The sequence below is a fragment of the Pogona vitticeps genome, chromosome 4 (genome assembly GCF_051106095.1).
Source record: "Pogona vitticeps strain Pit_001003342236 chromosome 4, PviZW2.1, whole genome shotgun sequence".
NCBI lineage: Eukaryota > Metazoa > Chordata > Lepidosauria > Squamata > Agamidae > Pogona > Pogona vitticeps.
This window is the reverse complement of record NC_135786.1, coordinates 30845028-30869037: the sequence shown is the minus strand read 5'-3', so window position 1 is coordinate 30869037 and position 24010 is coordinate 30845028. Positions and strand designations below refer to the sequence as shown.

The 24010-nt window shown below is 42.2% G+C and overlaps 2 protein-coding genes across 7 annotated transcripts in view; one reads left to right on the top strand and one right to left on the bottom strand.

Moving 5' to 3' along the window:
• MYBL2 (MYB proto-oncogene like 2) overlaps window positions 1-1116 on the top strand; it is a 26406-nt gene extending 25290 nt beyond the window's left edge. The window contains exon 14 of the mRNA XM_020801092.3: window positions 399-1116. Coding sequence (XP_020656751.3) covers window positions 399-527 — 129 coding nt within the window. The 3' untranslated portion in view covers window positions 528-1116. The remainder of the gene's footprint in view (window positions 1-398) is intronic.
• Window positions 764-24010, bottom strand: LOC110083035 (uncharacterized). Of its 6 annotated transcripts, XM_020801142.3 has the most exons (5): window positions 23787-24010; window positions 23376-23467; window positions 21801-21867; window positions 20655-21467; window positions 764-19620 (listed from the first exon to the last, which is right to left on the bottom strand). In XM_020801142.3, the coding sequence occupies exons 4-5, from the start codon at window positions 21451-21453 to the stop codon at window positions 19025-19027; spliced, it is 1395 nt and encodes a 464-aa protein (XP_020656801.3). In that variant the 5' UTR covers window positions 21454-21467; window positions 21801-21867; window positions 23376-23467; window positions 23787-24010; the 3' UTR covers window positions 764-19024. The 6 variants fall into 6 exon arrangements, with proteins under 6 accessions (XP_020656801.3, XP_020656804.3, XP_078249302.1 ...); XM_020801145.3 differs by lacking the exon at window positions 21801-21867; XM_078393176.1 differs by lacking the exon at window positions 23376-23467.

Genomic DNA, 24010 nt, shown 5'->3' with positions numbered 1-24010 from the left:
TTGTGTGTGTATGTGTATGTATACATGCATGTCATTTTCCCTAACATGAATTAGATCAGGGATGGGCAAAGTGGCAGCTCTTTAGTTGTTGATAATTCATGACTCCCAGCAGTCCCACTGTAGGCAATGGTGAGAAATGCTGGGAATTGCAGTCAAACAACATTGGAGGGTGGGCTGTACTTTGCCTACCCTAAGTTTAGCTCATTTGTAGCACTTTAACAATCTAAGAGAGAGCACTCTTTATTTATTTTTTGCAAAAATTCAATTTCCTGTTCACGTGACACTAATTCTGACTTACCACAGGTGAGAAGTTATTTATAGATCTGCACGAAGTAATTATTCTCCAGCATCAGGTGCATTTTAAACTGTTCCTTGGCTTCCTTTCTCTCCCCCCTTAGATGTCCAGCGCTTGGAAGACAGTGGCTTGCGGTGGTTCGAAAGACCAGCTGATCATGCAGGACAAAGCTCGTCAAGTCTTGGGCGTGTTGAAACAGAACCACACCTCACGGACATTGATCTTGTCTTGAAAAAAACAACCCACAAACTTTGTTTCTGTTTTTTATATGGAAATTGGATGAGGGAAGGAAGAGGACGAAAGAGAAGGCCACGTTTGTCTGCAAGCAATACTTCCCCCACTTCATCTTTTTTATGTCTCCGTAATAAATATCTTTAATAAATTGCTCCAAATTTTGGGTTCTGTATAGAAGAATGAATGCCATGAATTAAGCAGCAATCCTCAGTTGTTAGAACTAAGATGTACTCATTCTTTTTTTGTTTCTCATGAAGCAGAAGGGGACACTTGTTTTGCTCATGTCTTCAATGGACCTGCTGGAAAGACGTAAAGGATGGATCCGTTTATAGCACAGAGTAAGCCTGGACTTCTAGATTTGGTTTGGTTTTGTTTGGGACTCTTTAGGTATAATTTTGTGAAGACACCTGGTGCCCATTATGGATTTTGACACGAGAAGAAACAGTATCTGTTACCAGATGGATGTATAAGCAATTTGTCTGCTAGAGTCAGGAGACTGGAGGATGGTCTGTTGCACTAAGTCTAGGCATCAACATCTTCCCCAGAAGAATACAGACTCCCGACAATAAACCACTGTCTTTTATTTACACCTAGTCTCATCTGGTAGGTTTATATGTTGTGATTTGCTTTATTGTTTTGCAGCCAAAATCCACCAGATGGTGCTGATGCCAACCATTTGCTCCTGCTGCACCTCAGCAACCTAATTAAATCCAGGAAGGCTACCAGGAGTAAGGTGGTCTGTCTATTGCTGACAACGTTTTCTGCCTTTGTTTCTCTATACCTATCGTTTTAGAAAGAGGCTTCAAGAAAACGTGTGCTATTGCATTTGTGAGTGAAGGTGTGGCTTATATTCCCCAGAGGCTGTGTCTTGAGTAATGTTTATCTCTGTCCTGCTATATTTGTATTCATCCACATTAAGGATGGGTTCCCAAAGGAGCTTTTACACCCTTGGTCTACTTTAGTTTTGTGCAGTCCTGGAGAAGCCGGCCAAACAAATCTTCCTAGGCTGGTCACATCTGACCTGAGACTGACAGATAAAAAGGCAACCAATTTTTATACCTCTTTAGCATTTCACAGTCTGGGACTTGATATTCTCCCGATGTCTTACCATGGCTTGTATTGTGAATGGTGAACACAAGAGGGTATCCTGTAGACCATCTTGACTGCTGCTATTGGTGTCAACATTTGGGATGCTTCCTGGCAACAATACCGAAGCACAATATCCCACATTCATAAAGAAGATTTTTTTTTTTTAAGAATTGAATGTACTGGCTTTTTAAATGGAAGTTTAAATATACATAAACTAAGCACAAATTCTAACTGTAACTTCCCTCATGTAGAATTACACCGTGCTAGAGGATCTTAAAAGGATGAGCATGTAATCTGTAATATGGTCGCTCAGGGAAGGCAAAAGCAAGAATAGCCGATATGTGGCTGCAGTCCCTCTGTGCCAAAATATTTTGAAGGGCTGTTACGAAGTTAATAAACTGGTGAAGCAAAAGTGTGAGTGAGTGCAAAACATACAATGGGGAAACATACATAACTTTTAACTTCTCAGGTAAACTAATGTTGCCATGTCTGCTCCACAGAGTGTAGACTAGAAAGTGATGTTCCAGTTTCCAAACCATTGCTCTGCATGTTGTTTTCCAAAAGATGTCCCCTTGTTTTTTGAAATAAGAAAGGGTGATTGGGAGTTAGCAAAGATTGTCACTTGAAACCAAGGTCAAAATAATCTATGCTATGTGAAAGGTGGACAGCTGGTGATAGGGATCAACTCATTTGAAATATGGTGTTGGAGGAGAGCCTTATTGATAACTACAGACTGCCAGAAAGGCAGAAAAGTGGGTGCTCAATCAAGAGCTTCTGAAAATTTGTTCCAATTTTTTTTTCAAAAATATATTTTGAAAACATTTTTACAACCAGAGGCAGAATCCCTTTGCCAACACCAATGCCTATTTGGCCAGGGAGTTGTTCAAAAGTTATTCTCCTGAGAGTCAGCTACGTAATTGGGTCCTGACTGACAGGGTCACAAGTTTAGATTGCTTCAGGCCTGGAGCTGATTTTCCTTTTGCAGTGCTGTATCAGGGACCTAGTCCCAGCAATCTTACCCCCCCCCCCCCCCCCCGCAAAGCACTTAGGGCTGGGAGAAACACAACTGCTCTGTGCTTTTGTGATGCAAAAATACTTTCAATATGGTTTACAAAATTGTATGCTAATTGCCTAGAGATATGTGGCAAAATGTCCCTTATTGGAGCACTGTCACTCCATTAGTTTATTTAAAGCAAGGGTTCAAGGACTGAGTGAACCAAAATTCTGGTATCTGTTATTTCTGCAGCTTGTGCACAATACACAAACAATGCCTGGTGCTTTAAATGGCATGTTTTGATTCAGATGTAGTAAATTCATGGACTTGGTTAAGGTGACATGAAAGGGGAACTTCTTTTATCTCCACTCTTCATTCCCCTTGTAGATAGTGTCAGAAGACATGCTATAAAGCAGGGATAGGGAAATTACTGGATCTCCAGAGTTTAGATCTTATCTAGACTCCAGAGATCCTGCACCATTGTCTGTACTGGCTGGCGCTGATGGAAGCTGCAGTCCTACATGATTTAGAGGAGCTGAGCTTTCTGTAAAATTGACAGCTAACACGTCGACCATAATTATTATGAGGTCTAAAGGAAAGGGAAGATAATAAGAAATATAATAAATAGGAAATATGACATTTTCATGAAGGAATATTATGTTACAATTTCTAATATGTATATGTCATTGTAGGGAAAATTGGTGAGATTTTTTTTAAAATGCAGTTGGATTATATCTCATGTAAAGTCTTCTTTTTTCTTGTTTATTATTACCACAGGGTATATACAGAGGCCTGACTAAAACTCTCAGTAAATTATCATTCATTGTGGAAGTTGGGGCCAGTTTGATTTGGAGTCAGATGTAAATTAAAAGATTACGATGGGAGTATTAAAAGCTCTTTCTAATCCTGTTAATCTGATTCTACCACTGTGTCCTGCTATGTGTTTATTGCTTATTATGGAAGATCTAGTGTTGAGCAAATTTCAGGGGAAATGAGCAGAGGGAGCCTGTCTAATGACAAAGACAATTAACTTTTAATTGGAAAGCTAAGACATTTTCTGTCTGAAACACTTGCCTGGTTGTGTTATTCCAGAACATACACCTATAGAATAGGTTATATCTTTGTTAGCCTTTATGCTTATACTGCTGTGGAGAGATAGCTGGGAGAGCAGGCTGGGAATGCTGTGGTGAATTTGGCAGATACTGTAGATGTTTTCTCTCTGTTTCTAGTAGGTAACTGAAATGTTCTTAGCATTTGTGTATTGTGCTTTTAAGATGAATTCCCTTACACATTCAGGAAAAAAATGGGTGTTTTAAGCGCTATGGGACAGTATATAAACAGCACACTTTGCTTTCTCACAGACTCATGGCAGATTGTTGGTGTTGTTTTTTAAACATAGCTTTCAACTACGATGTGGTGGCTCTCATGCTGGACCTCAGCTCAGAAGCCTCAGCCAGCATGCTCAGTGGTTAGATATCCTGGGCTTTTAAATCCTACAGCAGGTGCATGGAGACCCATGTTTGGGAATCCTTTCTCTAAGCAGAGCCCACTTCTTAAATGAAGGATAAAGGTGGATGTGTAGTTAAGAATATATGCCTTCTGATGATGAAGGATACAGCAGTTGTGAAAAAACTGTTGAGGGAGAAATCTTCCCTTTGGTAGGATGTCAGAGACAGTAGGCTAAGGTTGGGGACCACTGGGCTAATCAACAATCACTTGCACAGTCCGATCCACAGTGTGTGCAGAATTACTGTATAAGGTGAAAAGCAGGAAAAATAGATAAGTATCTTTTGCAAAGTAAGAAGTTTGCCCTGAAAGAACTGTGTTTTTACTCATTCGTTAGCATTAAGGATAGGAAGCACCATCATCACATGTTCTCATTGTGGAGGCTTCTTTGTATACATATACACAAATCCACAGTCAGCTGCTGCCTTTGGCCTACAAGGGAACTATAGGGCTTTTGAATGTTCTTGCTTTAAAAGCAATATTTCTTACTGAAAAGGCATGTCTGTTATGCTGAGTCCCAGTGTCTTTGCTCCAAGCTGTCTTTCTGTTGCAAGAATATCATGTTTTCCCAGTACTGTGTGGTGTGTTTTTTCTACCATGTAGGGTAAAGTTTCACCCTGGCCAGTACAGTCGTTATTAGTATTGTGTCTGCTATGTAGAATGAGACGGTGTCACTGCCACTGGCATCTCTTGGCTGTTGTCTGTGATGCTGTTAGTGGCTGGAGACACAGTCCACTCATCCTCTAATTAGAACCCTGTGATGAATCTTTCAAAACAAACATTGCCTCCGGTAATTACACAAATGCAAGACAGGGTAAGATCTTTTATGGGACCACTAAAAATGTAAACAGATAGCAAGCTTTTGTGTATGAAATCCACTTCCTCACGCTCTATGCACACCACCTTCACAGATAGTGCAGATACAGACAAGAATCCAAAAATTGATGATGTCTGTCTGTGAGAGATGATCCAGGTCTTCTTGAGACTGGGCCTCAAGGCTTGGGATTTTTACACCCCTCTCTTGAGACCAAAAGGCTGCCAATTTCCCTGTGATTGTTCTCTACACACACTCACACATTGCTTGAAATAAAGTATGCCCATGAAAGTTTACATTACAATATAATTGTATTATTTAAGTTGCTGCAAAGCTTTTGTCTTATTTTCTTTTGTTTTTACTTGATATGCTTGAAACAAAATTTCTTTTCGCTCTGTGGGTGAGGAAAGACAACACAAGGACCTAGCAGATTCTAGCAAAAGTTCGAGGTTGTAATTTGATTCATTCACCAGGCAGAAGCAGCCAATTGTGCTAAATTAAAAGTTGAATTAATGTTTTTACCTGGTGAGTATACAGAGATATTTCTTCAGATTCTGGTCACTTCTAGTTGATGTGAAGAACTCATGTGGCTGGTGTTGAGAGCCCCACTAAAAGAAACTTTATGTTTTAAGCAAGCAATGGGGGAGAGGCACAATCACAGACATACATTGTCAGTTTTTGGACTCTTGTCTACAATTTTCCTGCACTGTCCATGAAGGATTAGCCTGAGGATGTAGATTTCATCCCCCAAAGCTTGCTATTTGTTTAATAAAAGGCTCGCCTTCAATAAAAGGCTCACCATCTTGTGCATTTCTGTAATTTTGGGAACCAAATGACCTTTTCCCCCTTATGTTGTTGCTGTCCAGGTGTTCTCTGCTACCATGGTGACCAAGTAATTATGTGCCTTTTTAAACAATAAAAAAAAGGAAACATAGCTAACTGTCTCAATTATTTAGCAACATTTATTTGCTAACTATATGGTCTCATTTCTCTCTTAGCCAAATATGAGTAATATATCTATCTCTTGATCTCCACTGTTGGAGGATTTGATTCTCTTTCCTAGACGGGGACCAATATAAAGAGGATGTTTCAAAACTATATATCCGCGAAGGCTTTCATGGCCGGGATCTAATGGTTGTTGTGGGTTTTTCGGGCTCTTTGGCCGTGTTCTGAAGGTTGTTCTTCCTAACGTTTCGCCAGTCTCTGTGGCCGGCATCTTCAGAGGACAGCAACCTGAGAGCACATGGCCAAAGAGCCCGAAAAACCCAGAACAACCACTTTCAAAACTATGTTTCTGGATTGTGGCTGCTATTTTAGGACATTTTGATGAATAGAGGTAACTCTTATTTCTGAAAGAGTTGAGTTGCAATAATGCTCTTCTTGGAGATAAAAATGTATAAGGACTATGATCTTTATGATTTCTGGTATGAAACAGAGCCTTACCAGCTGCACTAATATATAAACTGAAGTATAATTATGCGTAAGCTTTCACTCTTCCTGAATGCTCTAGTTTTGGTCTGGGGAAAAAAACAGAAATGGATATTTTTCAGGAGCAAATGTATTTAGAAATGTAAAGAGAATGTTTTAATAGAATCCATATCCCACTTTTGTTCCCCCAAATAGACTCAAAATTTAGATCTGCATATTTCATTTTACACGTACATTTTAATGTTTTTAAAAAGAAACCACAGATTAAAATGGAACATCCATATGACTAAACACATGCGTAAATTATACAGACCAGAAATAGAGTGACATTTCTTTTACAGCATGGTGTAAGCCAGGTTTGGATAGACAATGTCTGGAGGTCCAGAGGACTGCATATATGAGGGCAGTGGTCCCACCATCCAAATCTACTTTTATTTAAAAGAAATTTTTAATGGATTCCCCCCTTGTGTGGAAAACTTTTAATTAGGAAAAAGGGGTGGGCTGGCAAGGGGGGGCACATTTCATAGGGTGCAAGTGAGATTTTTTAGCAAAATAGGTTGGTTGGGGGTGTATCGTGTCCTTAGGCTACACTTTGTCCACCCCTTGTATAAAGCAAGGATGAGCAACTATAACCCTCTAGTTGGGCTGCAAATTCCAACCGAATCTAGTGACTAGGGGATGATAAATGTTGCCCTCCAACAGGATCTGGCTGGCTAGAGTTGCCCCCACCTGATTGTGGTACTGTTGTAGTGACTTCCCAGCTAACATTTTTGTTGAAAGCATCCGGAACAGAAAAATAGCCTGGAAAATAAGGAATCATTGTGTTATGGCTTTACTTATGCTGTAAGCCGGAAATGAGACCAGCTGCATTTTCTTTTTTTAGCTTGGAGATGCCCCTGTTTTGCCCTAAATTAAGGGAGAATCTCAATGCTACTGGAATTGAAGACTTGGAAACACATGTTGCATATTTATACCTACTGTACTTTGGTATACTTTCCCTCACCTGCCATCTGTGTGCTAAGCTCCTGAAAATTTTAAAATGCCTTTGACACCAAGAAATACAAACAAACGAGATGCTCCAGGTATTCCAACAATATTTTTAAAATAGAAATGTATGGTTGTGGGAATGGTTTCATTTAATAGCATGGTTTTAATGAGGTCTTTCATTATAACAGCTGCTCTAAAAACGCCACTGTGACTTCAATTCCCAGTTTTAATTTGTATCCATTTCCGTCCTTTCATTTTGGATTGAAATTCTAAACTTTGCCAGATTACAGCTGGCATTTTTAAACTGCACTCCTTGGGTAAATTCATACAACTAGAAGCCCCACTGGGGGTACTGTATGGGAGCTTCGAACCACACATGGTATAAGGGAAAGCAGTGTATCTGTTTAAAAAATTGCTATCCCCAGCTTTCAAAAACATTTTCCGGCCATATCTGTGAATCTGCTGAAACAAAAACATAGTCGACAAAAGCAGACAGACAGGACTCTTAAGGTAAATTATTTTTTGGATTAATAATTCTAATCTATACATACTGTCAATTCAATTGTCAATTCAGTTCCAATTACCATCTCATTAGCGCAATGCACTATTCTGGGTGATTTGTGGAAAGCTGAAACATAATTACTGTATTATATAAAAACAAAATAAAATAGTTAAATTCGTTGAACTAGTTAAACAAACCACAAAACCTTCCAAGAGGTGAGTATTGTAAAAAATGAAATGCAGCACAGGAAACAAAAGAAAACAGACATACCAGATAAACAAAACTAGAAAAAAGACGTCAACTAGGTTTTCCAAAAAAAGGCCTCTCTATATACAGTAGTAGTGTTTTAAATGTGGGAATTGATGGAATCGGGTGCAGCTCTAACAGAAGTTGGTTCCAGAATGCTGATATCATAGCAAAGAAGGCCCTGTTTCTAGTGGATTATCTCCTGGCCTCCTTTGGAGTGGCTACTCAGAGGAGGATTGCCTGCTCCTTGTAGAGTGGGTAAGATGGCCTTGGGGAAAGATCTCCTGACAGGTATAATATATTCAGTAATTTATCATCCCTTTTCTTCTGGGAGGCACTTGGGAACTACAGTATGCTACATAGGCTGGCTCTTATCCTGCAAAGCAAGCAACACAGGGAATCATATTTTCAGTCAAGTACCTAACTCCCTGATTTGTTCAGCCAGCTTTTAATATCCAGCAGTTACGTACAGTATAGTCCTCCAGCCAGCATGGCCACTGTTCATACTTGTCATGGAGTTCTGGGAGCTGTAGTCCAAATGTGCAAACATGTCTCTTACTCCTCTTCCGTTAATACCCTATGGCTTGTTTCAATGAACACAGGTGAGACCCACCCTTGGACCTCAATCTCACCAGAACGTTTTAAACTTCCAGTTCCCAGAATCCCCTAACCAGATTGTGGGTGCTTTTATCCTAAAAGAATATTTCCACATCAGGAATCCATATAAGTCACACTATGTAATATTTGCTAGCGTAATGGGATGCTTTTCCCTTCCCTGCTAAAAGGTGGCCTGAACATCCGTCCTGTTGCATTTCCCAGCCTTTTGGTGGCTGTTGGGAGCATGGCGTAGGCTGGAGGAGGGACTGATTACTCAGTTACATGAATAGAAGCATTGCTGCCACCAAAACAACCTATTAGATCTCTCTCCGTTTTGCATCATGATACCATGAGGCTTTCTCTCCCACCCTCACCTATGACTACGATATACATATTCTCTGTGATTACCCCACCCAACCCCTTCCTTTTTGCGTACTATCTTCTCCAATGAACTCATATAACCCCTTCAACCCCCTCACAAGCATTACCAGAGGCTGAACTTGGAAACAGAGTGCTTTATGAGACTTTCCCAATGAGATTTTGCATAGATCATCATTTATTTGATGGCTGTTGTGGGTTTTTCGGGTTCTTTGGCCATGTTCTGAAGGTTGTTCTTCCTAACGTTTCGCCAGTCTCTGTGGCCGGCATCATCAGAGGACAGGAGTAGCACACACATTTATTTATTTATTGTGACAAAAGTTTATTCTGAAATCGATTATCATGGGTTGCAAGATGCCACAAGATTTTTCAAATGTTTTTGCTGCAGCAGATTGGCACAGCTATAACTTCAGATACTGCACAGATAATTATTCTTCGTACTTTGGACTGGGGTGTTTTGTTAGTTCTAGAGGAGCAAATTTTTGTGATTTAATATTGGCTGTGGAGATGTGCCAAGGTGGCTGGTGATTTTAGGCTTGTGGAAATGGTAAATGTGCTCTGGGTCTGAGGGCCTGTCCAAACTAGCCATTTTGGGTGTGGGGTGGATCAGGCTACAAAGGGTCTGTTGAGGTGAGGGAGGGAGCGATCTGCCATTTGGCATGCTCCTCCCATCTCAAAAGCAAATAACCCCTTGTAGCCTAATCAGCTATCACTTAAGCTCTTTCCTTGATTGTCTGTTGAGGGTCAGGAAAAGTAAAAATTCTTTTTACTGTTGCGTCTCTCTCCCTCTGTCCTTGTCACTCCATTTTCTCCCTTCCCTCCTCCCTGTGTCCCTTCTCTTCTTCTCCCCCCACTCTCATTCAGAATCTGCAGCCACAATATTGATACGTACTGCTGGAGGGTGCTTTCTCTTGGCTGAACAGAGTGTGCCAAAAAGAATGCATGCCCTACTGTTGGGGCAGAAAGGTGCACAACAACTCTTAAAGTGGAAGGATGGCTCGATCTAAATAAAAACACAAATGGACATCGGCTCCCTCCCAAATCATGCCCTTAGTGAGCCATAGATCATATCCATATGCTAGTGTGGATAGGCTCCAAGTCTGAATTTTACAGGAGGTATCTATGCTACTACACCCTTTCTTCCAAAATAAGTTTAGCAACTTGGGCAGCTTCCTTAAATTTCAGACTAAAATCGAGACCAAATGTATTCCCTGTGCAAACCCAGAGACACCAGTGGCCCATCCCCAACACAATCCTTTATCCTTTTCCCACTCCATTCTTCTCAATGGGGAAAAGACCAAACTGAAGTACTGATTTTTAGCTGGGGGCAGAAGGGAAGTACAAATGCTTCCTGCTACCCACCCCTCCTTGCAGTTCTGAGATGCATGCAAAAAAGTCACCACACTCAGTAAATCATGAGCAGCACAGTTGTCTCTCCTTTGCTCTAACGCATGCTTGTTCTTTACATCAAAACACTGGGCAGCCTTGAGCTGAGGGGCTTTCACAAAGAAACAGAAATGTGTTTTTATTTTTGTAGGCTCTAGGTTTTTCTATTAGCTGGTTTCATGGATGTGTTTTCTTCACCAAATTGGGATGGTGTTCAAATACTGTAGACCTTACATTGGTAGCCCTTTGGAAAGATGCACTGAAGTTATTAATTAGGCTTTTTGGCTTGATATTTGGGGGCATCTGTTTTTTTTCTTGTTTATAAAATTGGTAACATTTCCCAATTTAATATTTCAATGCAAAGCAGCTGCTCAGGTAAGCTTTATGTAAAGTCATAAATCTTTCAGCCTCTCTGCTGATTTTCCTTTCTATAGTCAACAAGACTCAATCTTCTGCATGCATGCACCAATTAGGATTTTTTTTTTGCATAACCTCATTGTTTTTCCTGTTCTTCTCTGTCAGATTTGGACACCAATTTCTCCTGTATATCACCAAAGCATTTTCTGAAACTGAGTTTAAAAAAAGAGAATAAGTCCACAGTAATATAACTGACAGCAAGTTTCACCATGTATAGGTCACCAAAATCGGGAAGATGTGACTCTCAGATCTACTGAATTGAGATACAGAATGACACTTGGAGACACTGTAGCACAGTATCTCTTACTTATAAAGAGTACTGTACTGAATACTGCACAGGGCACTCCATCTCTGCACATCAGAAACAGCATAGTTTTCACAGTTTCTACCAACAAGAGTTGCTGTAATGTACAGTAGTTATATAGCAGGTGTAGGAAATTATGATCCTCTAGAAGTTGCTGGATTCTTGTAACTCAGTAACCTGTACAGGGTGACATACTACTTCTGGGTATATAGGGTGATGTGCTTGGGTCAGCTTCAATGGTAAAATTCATTGATGAGACACATAGGTTTTCATGCAGATAATCATAGGTTTAGTTGGGTATTTCAGTGACTGACTATCTGGCCGCAGAGGCAGAGACTAAGAGTTTGATTCCCCATGTTGGCTCCTGGAAGAAAAAACAGCCTATGTAGCCTTGGGCAAGCAGCACAGTTCCAGAGTGAGTGGCCCAGAAAAAAGGAATGGTAAATCACTCCTGAGTATTTTAGACTGAAAACTCTGGAAAAGGTTGCCATAAGTCAGAATCTGCTTGATGGCACATAATTATTCATAGGCTTCAAGTTTGATGTTTGTAATGAAAAGATACTAGGTCAGTGGTGGGAAAGATTTCTGCCTGAGGTCTCGGAGGACCACTGGCAGTGTTAGAGACAAAACAGCAGGGCCCCCATATCTCCATGGATCCATTCCATGATCCATGGCAAATGCCACAAGACCCACCTCTTTGTACACTGTATGTAGAGTTACGATAAACCATGGCTCACTGAAACTGTAGATACTGATCCCATGAATTCAAGCAATAATTGGCTGTGATTAATCTGAGTAATAACGTTTCTGTTACCGATATATGATAACTTTTTAAAAAGGTAGATAATAAGTGCCAAAGAAAACTGGTTAAATGGAAGCTGGTAATCAATCCTTAAACACATTTCTTTTTTCATCAGTTTGTACGCTGGATCTCTAAAACTGGCTTTGAACTGGTAGTGAACCATAGTCATAAGATTACATTGATGTAGGTTCCTTTTGCCCATTATGTGAGTGGGGCAACACAAAGGACAAAAGGCATAAGATTCCATTTAGACCAGAATCTCACTTCTTTTTTTATTCCTGCATCCATCCACAATCCTTGGTGTTGCTCTGCATCAGGGGTCTTCAAACATTTGGCTGCGAGGGCCTCACCAGATATTTTCAACATCTTTGAGGGCCGAAGGACCAGGAACATGCACTCACACGCCCGCCCACCTGCCCCCCCCCACATGGATGCTCACCCCCTGACCCCCCACGCATGCATGGATGCATGTGCACACATACACCCCCTGCCGCCCTGCCTGGATGCCTACTAGTCTGCCCACCCACACACATGTCTGCCCCCTGCACAGATGCCCCCCCAGGCTAATGGGAACGGGCCAGATAAAATGGCAATTTGGGCCGGATGTGGCCTGCAGGTCGCAGTTTGGAGACTCCTGCTCTACTTGAAGTTACCCCTCACTTGACTAAACTCCAAACTAAAGTAGCTGCTATGTCTAGAATACATTTGGATTTTTGTTTAAAATGTGGTATAAATCTACTGGCTGAGTTGTTTAGTGAGTTAGGTATCTGGCTGCAGAGCCAGCGGTTAATAGTTTGGTTTGCTGCTGTTTCTCCCAGGATAAGAATTGGCCTGTGTAGCCTTGGGCAAGCTGCACAGTCCTAGGTGCTCTAAGAAAAAAGGAGTAGTAAACCACCACTGCACCTGAAAACCCTGGAAAGGGCTGCCATAAGTTGACTATTACATTTGTGATGTCCCGTTGGTTTTGTAGTTATTGCCACTGCATTTGGGGATGACCTCTATTGGGAATGCCCTCTGGTGTTCTATCAGACACCAGAATCCTCCTGTCCTCCTCTTTTCATTTACCAGCCTCCGTTTCAGGTCACAGAAAGGTTACCTGTGTCACTATCAATTCACATTCAGCCACAATTGTGTGCATGAAGAAGAAGAATGGAGGCCCAGGTGTTGGCTGGGTGGTGTCATTTTGGAGGTAAATGAATCCAAATTGCCACAGTAATAGAGGGAAGTAAAGTTCCAGCTTACCTTCACTACAGCTACTTCTGCCCAGTTTGGTGGTAATGGATGTGAAAAGTATCCTCTATTCAGCACACAGTATGTGTTTTTGGCATGTGCTTCCTGCATGGTGGTGCTGTGGGCTAAACCGCAGAAGCCTATGCTGCAGGGTCAGAAAGCCAGCAGTTGCAAGACCGAATCCAGCTCCTCGCCAACCTAGCAGTTAGAAAGCATGTAAATGCGGGTAGATAAATAGGTACCACCTCGGTGGGAAGGTAAAATGGTACTCCCTAGTCACGCTGGCCACATGACAACGGGAACTGTCTTCAGACAAGCGCTGGCTCTACGGCTTGAAAAACGGGATGAGCACCGCCCCCTAGAGTCGGACACGACTGGACTAAAAATGTCAAGGGAACCTTTGCCTTTACATTCCTGCCCTATAATTTGCAGTCCACATTTCTTGACAGCAAAATGACAGGAATCATTAGGATGAAATTAACTGACATGTCATATAATGATATTTTAAATAAAGATTAATGCAGCCCTGAATTAGATAGAGCTTAATATTTCTTTTCCTCCCACAGCTGCAAGTATTGTCCAAGGTATTTTCAATGTAATTCTTTTTGGTTGGACAGTGTCATCGAATCCATCAACGTGAATTTGACCCAACTCTGGGAGGCAGTGGAAGACAGGAGGGCCTGGTGTGCTCTGTTCCATGGGGGTCACGAAGAGTCGGACACGACTTAACGACTAAACAACAACAACAATCCTTTTTAGCAATAGCAATTTCTTAGTCCTATCTAAGGAACTGATAGATAATCACAATCAACTCTGCTTTAATACAGTTTACACCTAAAGTTTCTGATGGAATGATTATTCAAAATGTTTTACTCAGATGTTTTTTGGAATTCCAGCATGAGAGACCTGCTGCCTCTGTGTTTACCAGAGAGTCTGCCCCTCTGTACCTGTTTTTAATCTTCCTTTGAGAAGTTCTTAGAATTTCAGGTTCAAAACTGCAAACATCCTGTTTCGTTAGAAGCTAGTTCTTTGAAATGCAATGAGGTTTACTTCTAAGTATGTGTGAGTCATAATGCAGATCCTGCTAAGTTCTGTAGATCTTTACTCTCCATCAAGTATGTCACGTGTCCAGCCCTCCACATCTCCTGCATTAACATGCTTTAAGTGATTCCTCCCAGACAAAAAAACAAACAAAAAACCACCTGTGCACTACACCTCTAAGTCTGTTTGCTCTGTAATAAATTTGCTCATGCTGAAGAGGCCGTAAATTATCTAAATAGCTTTGAGAATGGTTGGCCATATGTAATCATCTTAATAAATTGTCAGTGCCCTGCTTAGCTTTTACTATCCAACTTTATTGATAGGATGCACATGAAAAATTGTGAGAGCATTTAAAAGAACAAAAACTAGTTTTACTGAGGTAAAGACAATCCTGCTCTTCCATAGTAAAGTATTTCAATCTCAATTATAAGTAGGCATTTGAGAAAAAAACACTACACTGGGCCTCCTAGTTACAAATGAGTGTGCCCCATAGTTACTGTATGCCCTCAGAAGACACAGACAATCCTCCCCCTCTCACTTAGCTTTCTTCTGTACTGCCATCAATCCCATTGATAAGAAATGCAATATTCAGTGACTTAAGTATATCTATGTTATACTTTAGCACTGCATTTCAGAGGACAGCACTAGAATTCTCTAGCACAGCCATTCTCAGGTGGGGGCCTGGTACATTTGAAGGGGGCCACAGACTGGAAACAATTCTTCACACACCACCTTATAAGGTTCATAATGCAATTTATATAATCCTGATTTGACCTATATTCCTTTTATGTTGTTTTTATGGGTATGGTCAAAGAAAAGTTGACAATGGCTGCTTAGCAGATAATTTCAAATCTATCACTAAACTATAAAGCCCTGGATTCTGACCAAAACAATTAAAGTGGCATTGTACTGCTGTAATGAGTGTAGATTCACTCATTGTTAAGTCCCCATCTCTCTCCCAGACTCTCATGTCAGACAATCACCAACAATTTCTAAAAACTGGGAGAAGGGGAGCAAAACATGGCCAGCAGGTAGCTCTTCCTCCTACAGGGCCATCACTCACTCTTCACTCCCACAAACAGCTAATTGTGCTTTCTAGGGGATGCATCTGGCCATCTTGCTGTGGAACATTTTCCCAGTGTCTAGTCCCCAGGGTCACTTCTAGTTTTTGAAGGAAAATAACTTCTGTGGATCTAAATTATACCAAGGAGTGGGATGAATGCACTGAAATGACCAATCTTACATAAAGAGTGCCAGCTTTAGATCCTTTGGAGGCATTTTTGAGAGTAAGGGTGATGCTAGTTGCAGATGTGGTTCTAGGAAGAAAGTCAGCCAGTGGATGGTGGAAAGACTCTTGCCACTGAAAAAAAATTGGGTAATAGTGCTGGTTAGGGGCGGGTGAGGCTGACAGAATTACCCCTTCCAAAATGCCTTTAAAACTATGAGCCACAACAGGACATTGACCCAGGGACTAACCAGTCTCAGAGGTTACAAAATGGCTACTCTCTGTTGTGGGGCAGGGATTATATGTAGAGAGAATTCTAATGAAATATTGTGGAAAACGGCATGGCTGTCTGGACATGAAGTCAAATCTATGAGATCATGTTGTAATATATCTGTTAATCTTCAGTTTCCACAGGATTATTCTTTTCAGCCTACACAGACCAACAAGACTGCTCTTGTGGACTATAATAATCTAAAGCAGGCAAAGTGTGGTCCACCACATTACTGGATTACAACCTCCATAATCCTACTTTTGGCTACTCCTCCTGGGACAGATGGGAGCTGAAGTATGACAAGATATGGAGGAGCCAGAGGTTGCCCCAATTTAAGATCTAAAGGATTTTGCAATAGGTGTACTGAAGTTTCTAACCTCAGCAGAAGACTCTCCGATGGACAAACTGAATTGTTCAATGAGAATCCTACTGGTGTTTATGCAACTTTCTGTGGCACAAACACCAAAGCACATCTTGGTCACATATTAGACTGAAGAACCGAGACACACCCAAGCATTAATGAGCTACAATTAGCAGCTGAAAGTATACAAACACCAACAGGATTCCAGCCAGAGAAATGTTTGACTTAGAAATGCAGAGGGGAGGAAGGATGTAGTGCTTAGATTATATTTGAAATAATCAATAGAGGTCTTTAATAAGAGGAGGAAAAAATGTGGCCTGCCTGAAAGAGCTACTGTATATACAGTGGTGCCTCACAAGATGGGTGCTCCGTTTAACGACGAATCCACATTACTACAAGGTTTTTGCGATCGCAAAATGGGGGAATTTCGCTGCGCGATGATCGGTTCCCTGTTTCGGGAACTGATTTTTGCTTCCCGACTATCAAAACAGCTGATTGTCGGGTTTTCAAAATGGCCACCGGGTGCTCAAAATGGCTCCCTGCTGTGTTTAGAAGCCATTTTTTGCTGCACAGGCACCCGAAAATGGCCACCCCTATGGAGGATCTTCACTGGACGGTGAGTTCTTAGCCGATTGGAACGCATTAACCAGGTTTTAATGTGTTTCAATGGCTTTTTAATTTTTGCTTTACGTATGTTTTCGATTTTGCTGGAACGAATTAACATCGTAATGCGAGGCACCACTGTACTATGCTTAGGGTTCAGTGCTTGCATTGAAGGAAAACACCCATACTGACTCCTGAATGTAAGAGAAAATGGTCTCAGCAAGCCCTAAAACTGACAAGGCCAACTACTGTAACTATTCATTGACATTACTTCTGTCTGCAAGTGAACCAAGTATCTTCTACAACATGCTTTTTCACCTCAGGGCTTTACAGTGAAAGCTGGCAGGTTTCTGAAGTCAAGGTTGAGTACCAGCACTATTTATATTAAGGAGAACCTTTCACCGTCCTGGTATTGAGCAACTATTCCTGCAGTCTGTTACCCATCAGCTATGATTCTGGGAGCTAAAGAAGAGGTAGCTGTCAGGCAAAACCAAGGGGCTAAAGTTCAAAAGATCTGGAGGACCAAAGATTCCTTGCCCTGATATCTACAATTTCAGACAATAACTTGTGTGCTCATTAGCACTACCCACTTGGAGATGTGATAAATAGTATCTTTATCAGACTAATTGCATAAGACTGTGAGGCCAACAACGTTTTTCAAAAATGTATAGTAATCCTTACCTCATGAGAACAACGACAGAGGTTCATAAAGAGGATAATCACCTTCCCTCTGAGGGAAAAAACTCCAAAGCCAGCCCTCAAATTTGAAGGATACAATCCCTCCCACACCAACAAAAACTGAAAAACAAACAAATAAAAACAAAAGCAAACAACAAAGAGCCCTGGAGTTAAACAAAAACAACAAATGTAGGAGGCAGGGTTTTTTTAATCAACTCTTCCCCTATTAGAAGTTGGTATAATTAACTGGAGTTGATTGTTATGCAGTTTAGCACAGGAAAAGACTTACAGCTCACATCCAGAAGATATAGTATTGGGCAATAGCTCATCAAGGCTTGATTACTTTAGGATCTAGGGGTTATGATGCACAGCATTGGTCAGATATAACAAACTTTGAGAACTAGGCATAGAACTGAGAGATGACTGATTACCACTCTTACACAACTTCCTTGTGAGCTGCCAGAGACACATGGCTGCAGTTAGAACCAAAATCTGAATTACATAGTTCATGGATAGGAAACCTCCAGTTCACCACAGGTTCAGCACTTCCCATTATGTGGGACTATTGGCCATGCCAGGCAGACCTGATGGAACTTGGAGCCCTATAACGTCTGAAGGGTTAGAGACTCCCCGTGACTGAAAAGGTCTTTGGTCTCCTCTATAAAGCTACCATTTGAGATGCATACAATTGTTGTGTGTGAGGTTTGCTGTGTTTCACTTGCAGCAGTTCTTGTTTTATTTTCAAAACTAAAGGAACTTTGCTTTATTGGTCTACTCTTCCCCAAGAGTAACTGCAACAGCAATTGAACAATCTGTCTTGCAACAAAAGCTTCTGCAGTTATTTTAGAACCATTATTTATTTGGAGACCATCCTGTCCTGCTAACCAGATATGAGTTTCTCTGGCAGAGGGCTTCAGCAAAATGAGGGAGGAAAATGACCTTTTGCTTGTGGCACATCTCATTGGTTTGAATAACAGGATTTTATGAAACAATAAAAAAATGAGATTTCTTTGCAGTGGCCTTCCACAGTAGTTTACTGAGTGCAATGATTCATAATTTTTTCAATAATTTTCTTCAGCACCAGGTGATGTAAATTATTAGAGTTACCCATCTGGAAATAACCAAGACTATGGATTACAGAAACCTGACAAATGCCACACAGTGAGTTTGTGGCTGAGGGAAGATTTTGAATCCATGTTCTCCTTGTCCAAAGCCAAATCACAGGCTACAACAACAGTCTGATCCCAGTTATGCTTATTCGGAAGCAAAGCCTTCGCGAATACAAAGCCTACAGAGTTCAATGGGACTTGGCTCCCTGCCCTCCCCCAAATGTTCATAGGGGTACAGCCCAAATTGCATAACTAAGCAGCAGAATACGTACAGAAATGATAACTGACTAATGGAATGCCAATGAACTGTACAGCTTTACCAGCCTGAGCAAAATCCACCCATCCCTCCGCTGTACAAAGCTGCCCACAAAACCTAGCTATAAATCTTATATTTTAAAAAAAGAAACACAGAAGAGATTTTTTTCCAGCTTCTACCTTCCTTACTTTCCACTCAAAACCCCCCAAAACATTCACCCCATGGGAGCAAACAATCATGTGTGATAAGACTGCTGCACAAGCAACTTATACTAGTCTTCCATTTTTATTTTCTTCACCTCTGGCTGACATTCCTCAGCCTCGCAGGAAGCTGGCAATGTCGGTCCTTTGGGATCACCGGTGTCGCCTGCCACCAAAGTGTTCAGGGCATTGTGCAGCCCTGCTGGAGGTGATGGTGGAGGTGGTACAGAAGGACCTGGAGATGAACACATAGGTTGCCCTTGGGAGTCTAAGGGCACTGAAAGAGCCGGAGCCCTGGAAGCAAACAAGCGGGCCAGATTCTCCAAGGCAGCTGTTTGCCTGTCCATAGCATCTGCAATCTGTCTGGTAGAGGTCTCCATCACAGTTATGAGTTTGTCCACATTTTTTGTAGCCTGGTCCACGTGGCTTGCGAGGATGGCAAACTCTTCTTTGCGAGCATTATTTTCCCTGGTCTGTGCAACCTCGGCTGTCTCCCTGTGTTTTGAGTGCAGATCAGACAGAGCATTTATGAGTCTGTCACCCACTTGCGAGATGGCATCCACAAGGTCCGAGGCAGCTTCAGTTTGCTTCCTCTGTTTTCTGTTCCAGTGGTTGCTCACTCTGTCTACATCAGCTAGGGATGCCCTTGGAAAGGAGCTGGATGGGCCTGCAATGGGAGAAAGGAGTAAAGTTCAAAGAAGATGACGACGAATGTGGCCTTTCCTGGTCCTTCAAAATCTTCATTGGATTTGTCAGATCTCCCAGTGCAGCCATCAAACGCATGACCAGCCTTAACCTGGCTAATCACCTTTAAACCATCTATTACTTTCACTGGGGTAGCCTTAAGCCCAAATCATAAGAGCCCAATTGTTTTTTTTAAATTGAAACATGAAAACATTATCTCTACTGAAATAATACAAAGGTTACACTGTACATTCTTAAGCTTGAAGTTACCTGAATTGTTAGTGTCAACTTTCCCACACCAGAAGTAGCTTTCTCTGATATAAAGTAATTACTGTATCTTATACAGCCTACTAGAAACCCAAACTCCTTTCCTTAGATACAGTTTAACTCCCTCTCTCCTCCCTCCTCTTCAGCTCTTCTTTTTATATCACCTGCTCGCTCCTCTCTGAATTGGCTCTAATTTCTGACTTCTTCCAGGCAATCTCTTTCTTTCTGTTGTTGGTAGGTAAAGTGGGTGAGGGTTCTGATGATCAAATGAATAAAATGGCCACATTCTGTGGGCAGCCGATGGCATCCTCCAATGCCAGAAAAACAAGTCATTTCACACAGAAATATGGGAGAGGCTCCCCTGTGCTGTGGCACCCTGGATACAAAATGCCTTTCCCTTGGAGGGAGACCTACTGAAGAACAATGTTGACTTCCAAGTCTACAAAATCCTATGGGGTTGTTTACGGTTGAGACGTCTGGTACAGGCATACAGTTTCAAATTGTTTTGAATTGCTTTGCCTGTGCTCTGCCTTGAGATCTTTTGCTAGAGTGGGACATAAATGTTTTATATATTTAAGTTTAATAAACAAAGGTTCTACAGGTGGAATCCTGCCACTGCATCCCTTTCATTCTCTAATTTTTATAAATTAAGAAAACAGCAATTTATAATCTAATAAACATACAACCGAAATTCCACAACTAGAAACCTATTTTTGAAAAGCTGAGTTTTACTTCTCCAAACTCACTCACCTAAATGGACAGAATGGCTCTCCCCTCTGGCATTGGAAAAGCTGGGTGAAGCCACATCACCTGCCAGAATGCCATCTTCTCCATGCTGTTCCCATTCATCACTTGGGGAATGTGCATTCACTGGGTCGGAATCCATTTGTGTGTCTTGAAAATAGCCATTGGAGTCATCAGTGGGCTCTGGAATGGATGCTTCATCATCATCAGAAACAAGGACCACACTTAGCTTTTCATTCTTCTCCTGCTCCAGGCCCAGCTTTTGTGCCTCTCGATTCCTCCGATCTATAGAGAGCGACACTTTGGACACCACAAGGCCCTTGTGCATGCATAGAAAACTGTTCAAGGAGTCATAGAATGGCAGGGCTCGTTGACCACTAACAGAGGAGTTGTTTCCACAAACAATCGCCTTATATCCTCGACGAAGTTCCTTAGCACGCAACCGGCACTGCTTCATATCCCGGTCATAGCCATATTCCCTCATCCGATCCGATATCCACTCGTACTGGGCCTCATTGCGAAAATTGGTAGCCAGTGAGGCTTGGACTTGGTCATCACCCCATATCTCAATGAAGGTCCGGATTTCCTCATCAGGCCAGTATGGGTTACGGTGACGGATGTTCTTTCTAGGAGCAAATGGCTGGATGTTCATATTTTCTCCTGGCAGTTGCTGCTGATCACAAAGCAATGACTTGGCAGCTGCAGACAAGGGATGCTTTGTCGGTGCAAGAAATTTAGATCGGAGGTTGTTCAGTCTGTGCAAATTATTCTGCAGATTCTTTAAGAGATCATCACTACCAGCCATGTTTTATGTCCCAGCTGCAAAATGAGAAGCCACACTATAAAATTCCACCAGTACAGCCAGAATTTTTTTTTCTCCTAAACAGTTTTTCTTTGCTACCTGGTTTTTCTTTGCATCCCCAGTTTATGTCACTGGGATGGGGAAATCTATGACTCTCCAGGTGCTGTTGGACCACAACTCCATTAATCCTTCTCCCATCAACCCTAGGCAGCCTATGGCTTGTGGGAGCTGCAGTCCAACAACATCTGGAGGATCACCTTTCCCACCCAACATATGAAATTGCTTCTTAATGTATGTACTGTATAAATAAAGTTATGCAAGGACTTTGAAAAGAACATATTATTGCTTACCAGTTGAATATCTCGGTAGAATTACAAGAGAAACTCTAATGGACTGGTTCCCATCACCTATTCATGTCTGGAAGAGACCAATGCATCTTAGAGGAGTCTACAGTACCATTCTATGCAGATTACGCAACAGTACACTTTAGAAAATTCACTGACACTTCCTTGGGATAAGTGTTACTTGTTCCTTTGTAACAACAATGATCACAGATGATGTGTATCTGTGACCTCTTCCTCAGTAATATGGTAAAATTGCTAGACCAGGGTTGGGAAGGTATAGCTTTCCAGACATTGATGGACTGCAGTTCACATTCGCCTTAATCGGCTTATTTAATGGTAAGAGGTTATGTGAATTGTAGCTCACCAACATTTGGAGGGTGACGTATTTGCCAGCCCTGGTTTATAATCCAATCACTTTGAATGGCAGGGGGAAATATCACATGGTGGAATGTTACTCTGTATAAAAATGATCCTGTACATATAACACATAAGAAGGCAACACTGGAACTTTTCTCTCTTTTCGTCCAGTATTTGCCCTCAGGGGCTTTTACTCCATGGATGGCTATGCAATCATATACGTTTCTCTCTGCAGCTTTAAGTGGTGCAGCCTGAATACAACTGGTGGTCCCATTTCAAAAATACACATGTATCCCATCCATATGCATGAGCGAGATCAAGTGCGAGCAAGCATGAATGAACTGGGTCTATAACGCCACGACAATTCAGCACTGGTACTCGAATGGGGCAAGGAAAACACTACCAAAAAGTTTTCTTCCAGAACTCACATCATGGAAAGGAATGTACAGCTTTCTCGGGCGCTTTTAGAAAATTCTGCATGAGTTGTAGGCACACCTTTGGTGAATGTACTGTAATGCCAGTCTTCCCTGACATGGTATGCCCCCCAATTATGTTGGGAATCACAGTCCCATGCATCCAGAGGGCACCAAGCTGTGGCCCATAGCCAATCAAGCATCTTAGTTGCTTGCATCCTAGAGAAAGGTGGGCTATGCCAAATGAATAAATAAATAGCAGCTTACTCCCTCTAGTACTCCTTACTCCCCACATACCTAGCCCTGGCATTTTCTAACCCAGAGAATACACGTTTGAAAATGAGGAAACCCCCCCCCCAGATCCCAAAAACAGAAAAAGCAACCCCCTTCTCCCTCAAAAGCACCATCTGTTTCAAGCCTTGGTAAGGGTGAGAAGAAAACAGACACGTAAGATAAAAAAACCTTCCCCAGTAAAGTTGTTTTTAAAATCAGAATTCTAGGAGCCCACTACTTACAACATGCTGTTATTTCATTTGCATCATGTAAAAAATTGGGATGATTTTTTTTTTAAAAAAGTGTGGCTAAAAATAACTCTGGGATGCATCCTTACTCTCCCCTGTGCCTCCTCTCACCCCCTAGAAAACTCCCCCCCCAAAAAAGGCAAGGCACCTCCCTGGCGCTCTTTCCAGAGCGACCCTTGCGTGCCCTCCAATGTTATGATGCCCAATCTCGTATCCACAAGCCTCCAAAACCACCTCCCTGCCTTCCCTAAAAGCTGCTACTGCTCCCCTACCCACAACCGCACACTTACTTGCAAGTTCCCGGCTCGCTCGTGGGCACCTAGGCCGCCTCCGATTGGACCAGAATGATGACGAGCTCAACCCGGGCCCAATCAGAAATAGCCTGAAAGAGGCAGAACAAAACAGAGGAAGAAGGTGGGGGAAAAGAAGCGCTCCATCAGGAAGATAGGGAGGGGCTCTCGTCCAGCTGGTGAGTGGCAGGCGGAATGCCGAATGAGAAGGCAAGGAAGGGGGGGCGGGTGTTAGGAGGGGAAAGGGGGCTTATAAAAGAAAAGCTGCAAAATAAGACAGCACGCAGTGCTATTTAAAGTGTGCTTGAGGGGGTTCCCATTTTGGGGCGGTGGGTGGCAAGGCTTGCAAAGGGAATGCAAAGAAATGTAACACCAGCAGAGCTTTGTAACCCGCTTTTTTTTTTTTTTTACCTTGGAGACTCGGCGGGGTATTTGGAGCCGAGGCGGACGGAGTGGAAGACTTCCAACCGGAGGCAGCCGAAGAGGCCGGGGTAGAAGCGTCCCTCCGGCGGGCGGCCAGCCGGGCGGCGCCTGGCAGTTGGAATAACTTCTTCCCACCCTGCCGAGAGAGAGCCATGTGACCGCAGCCGGGCAGCCCTCCGGCCACCCGAGGGGTGGGGCTCCAGCCGCCACGC

Excerpts from the sequence above, each read along its gene's own strand:
- LOC110083035 (XM_020801142.3), bottom strand. The coding sequence starts at position 21,453 with ATGGCTGGTAGTGATGATCTCTTAAAGAATCTGCAGAATAATTTGCAC. Across the intron at positions 19,621-20,654 it reads GAGCCATTCTGTCCATTTAG|GCCCATCCAGCTCCTTTCCA; the intron begins GTGAGTGAGTTT and ends CTCCCATTGCAG.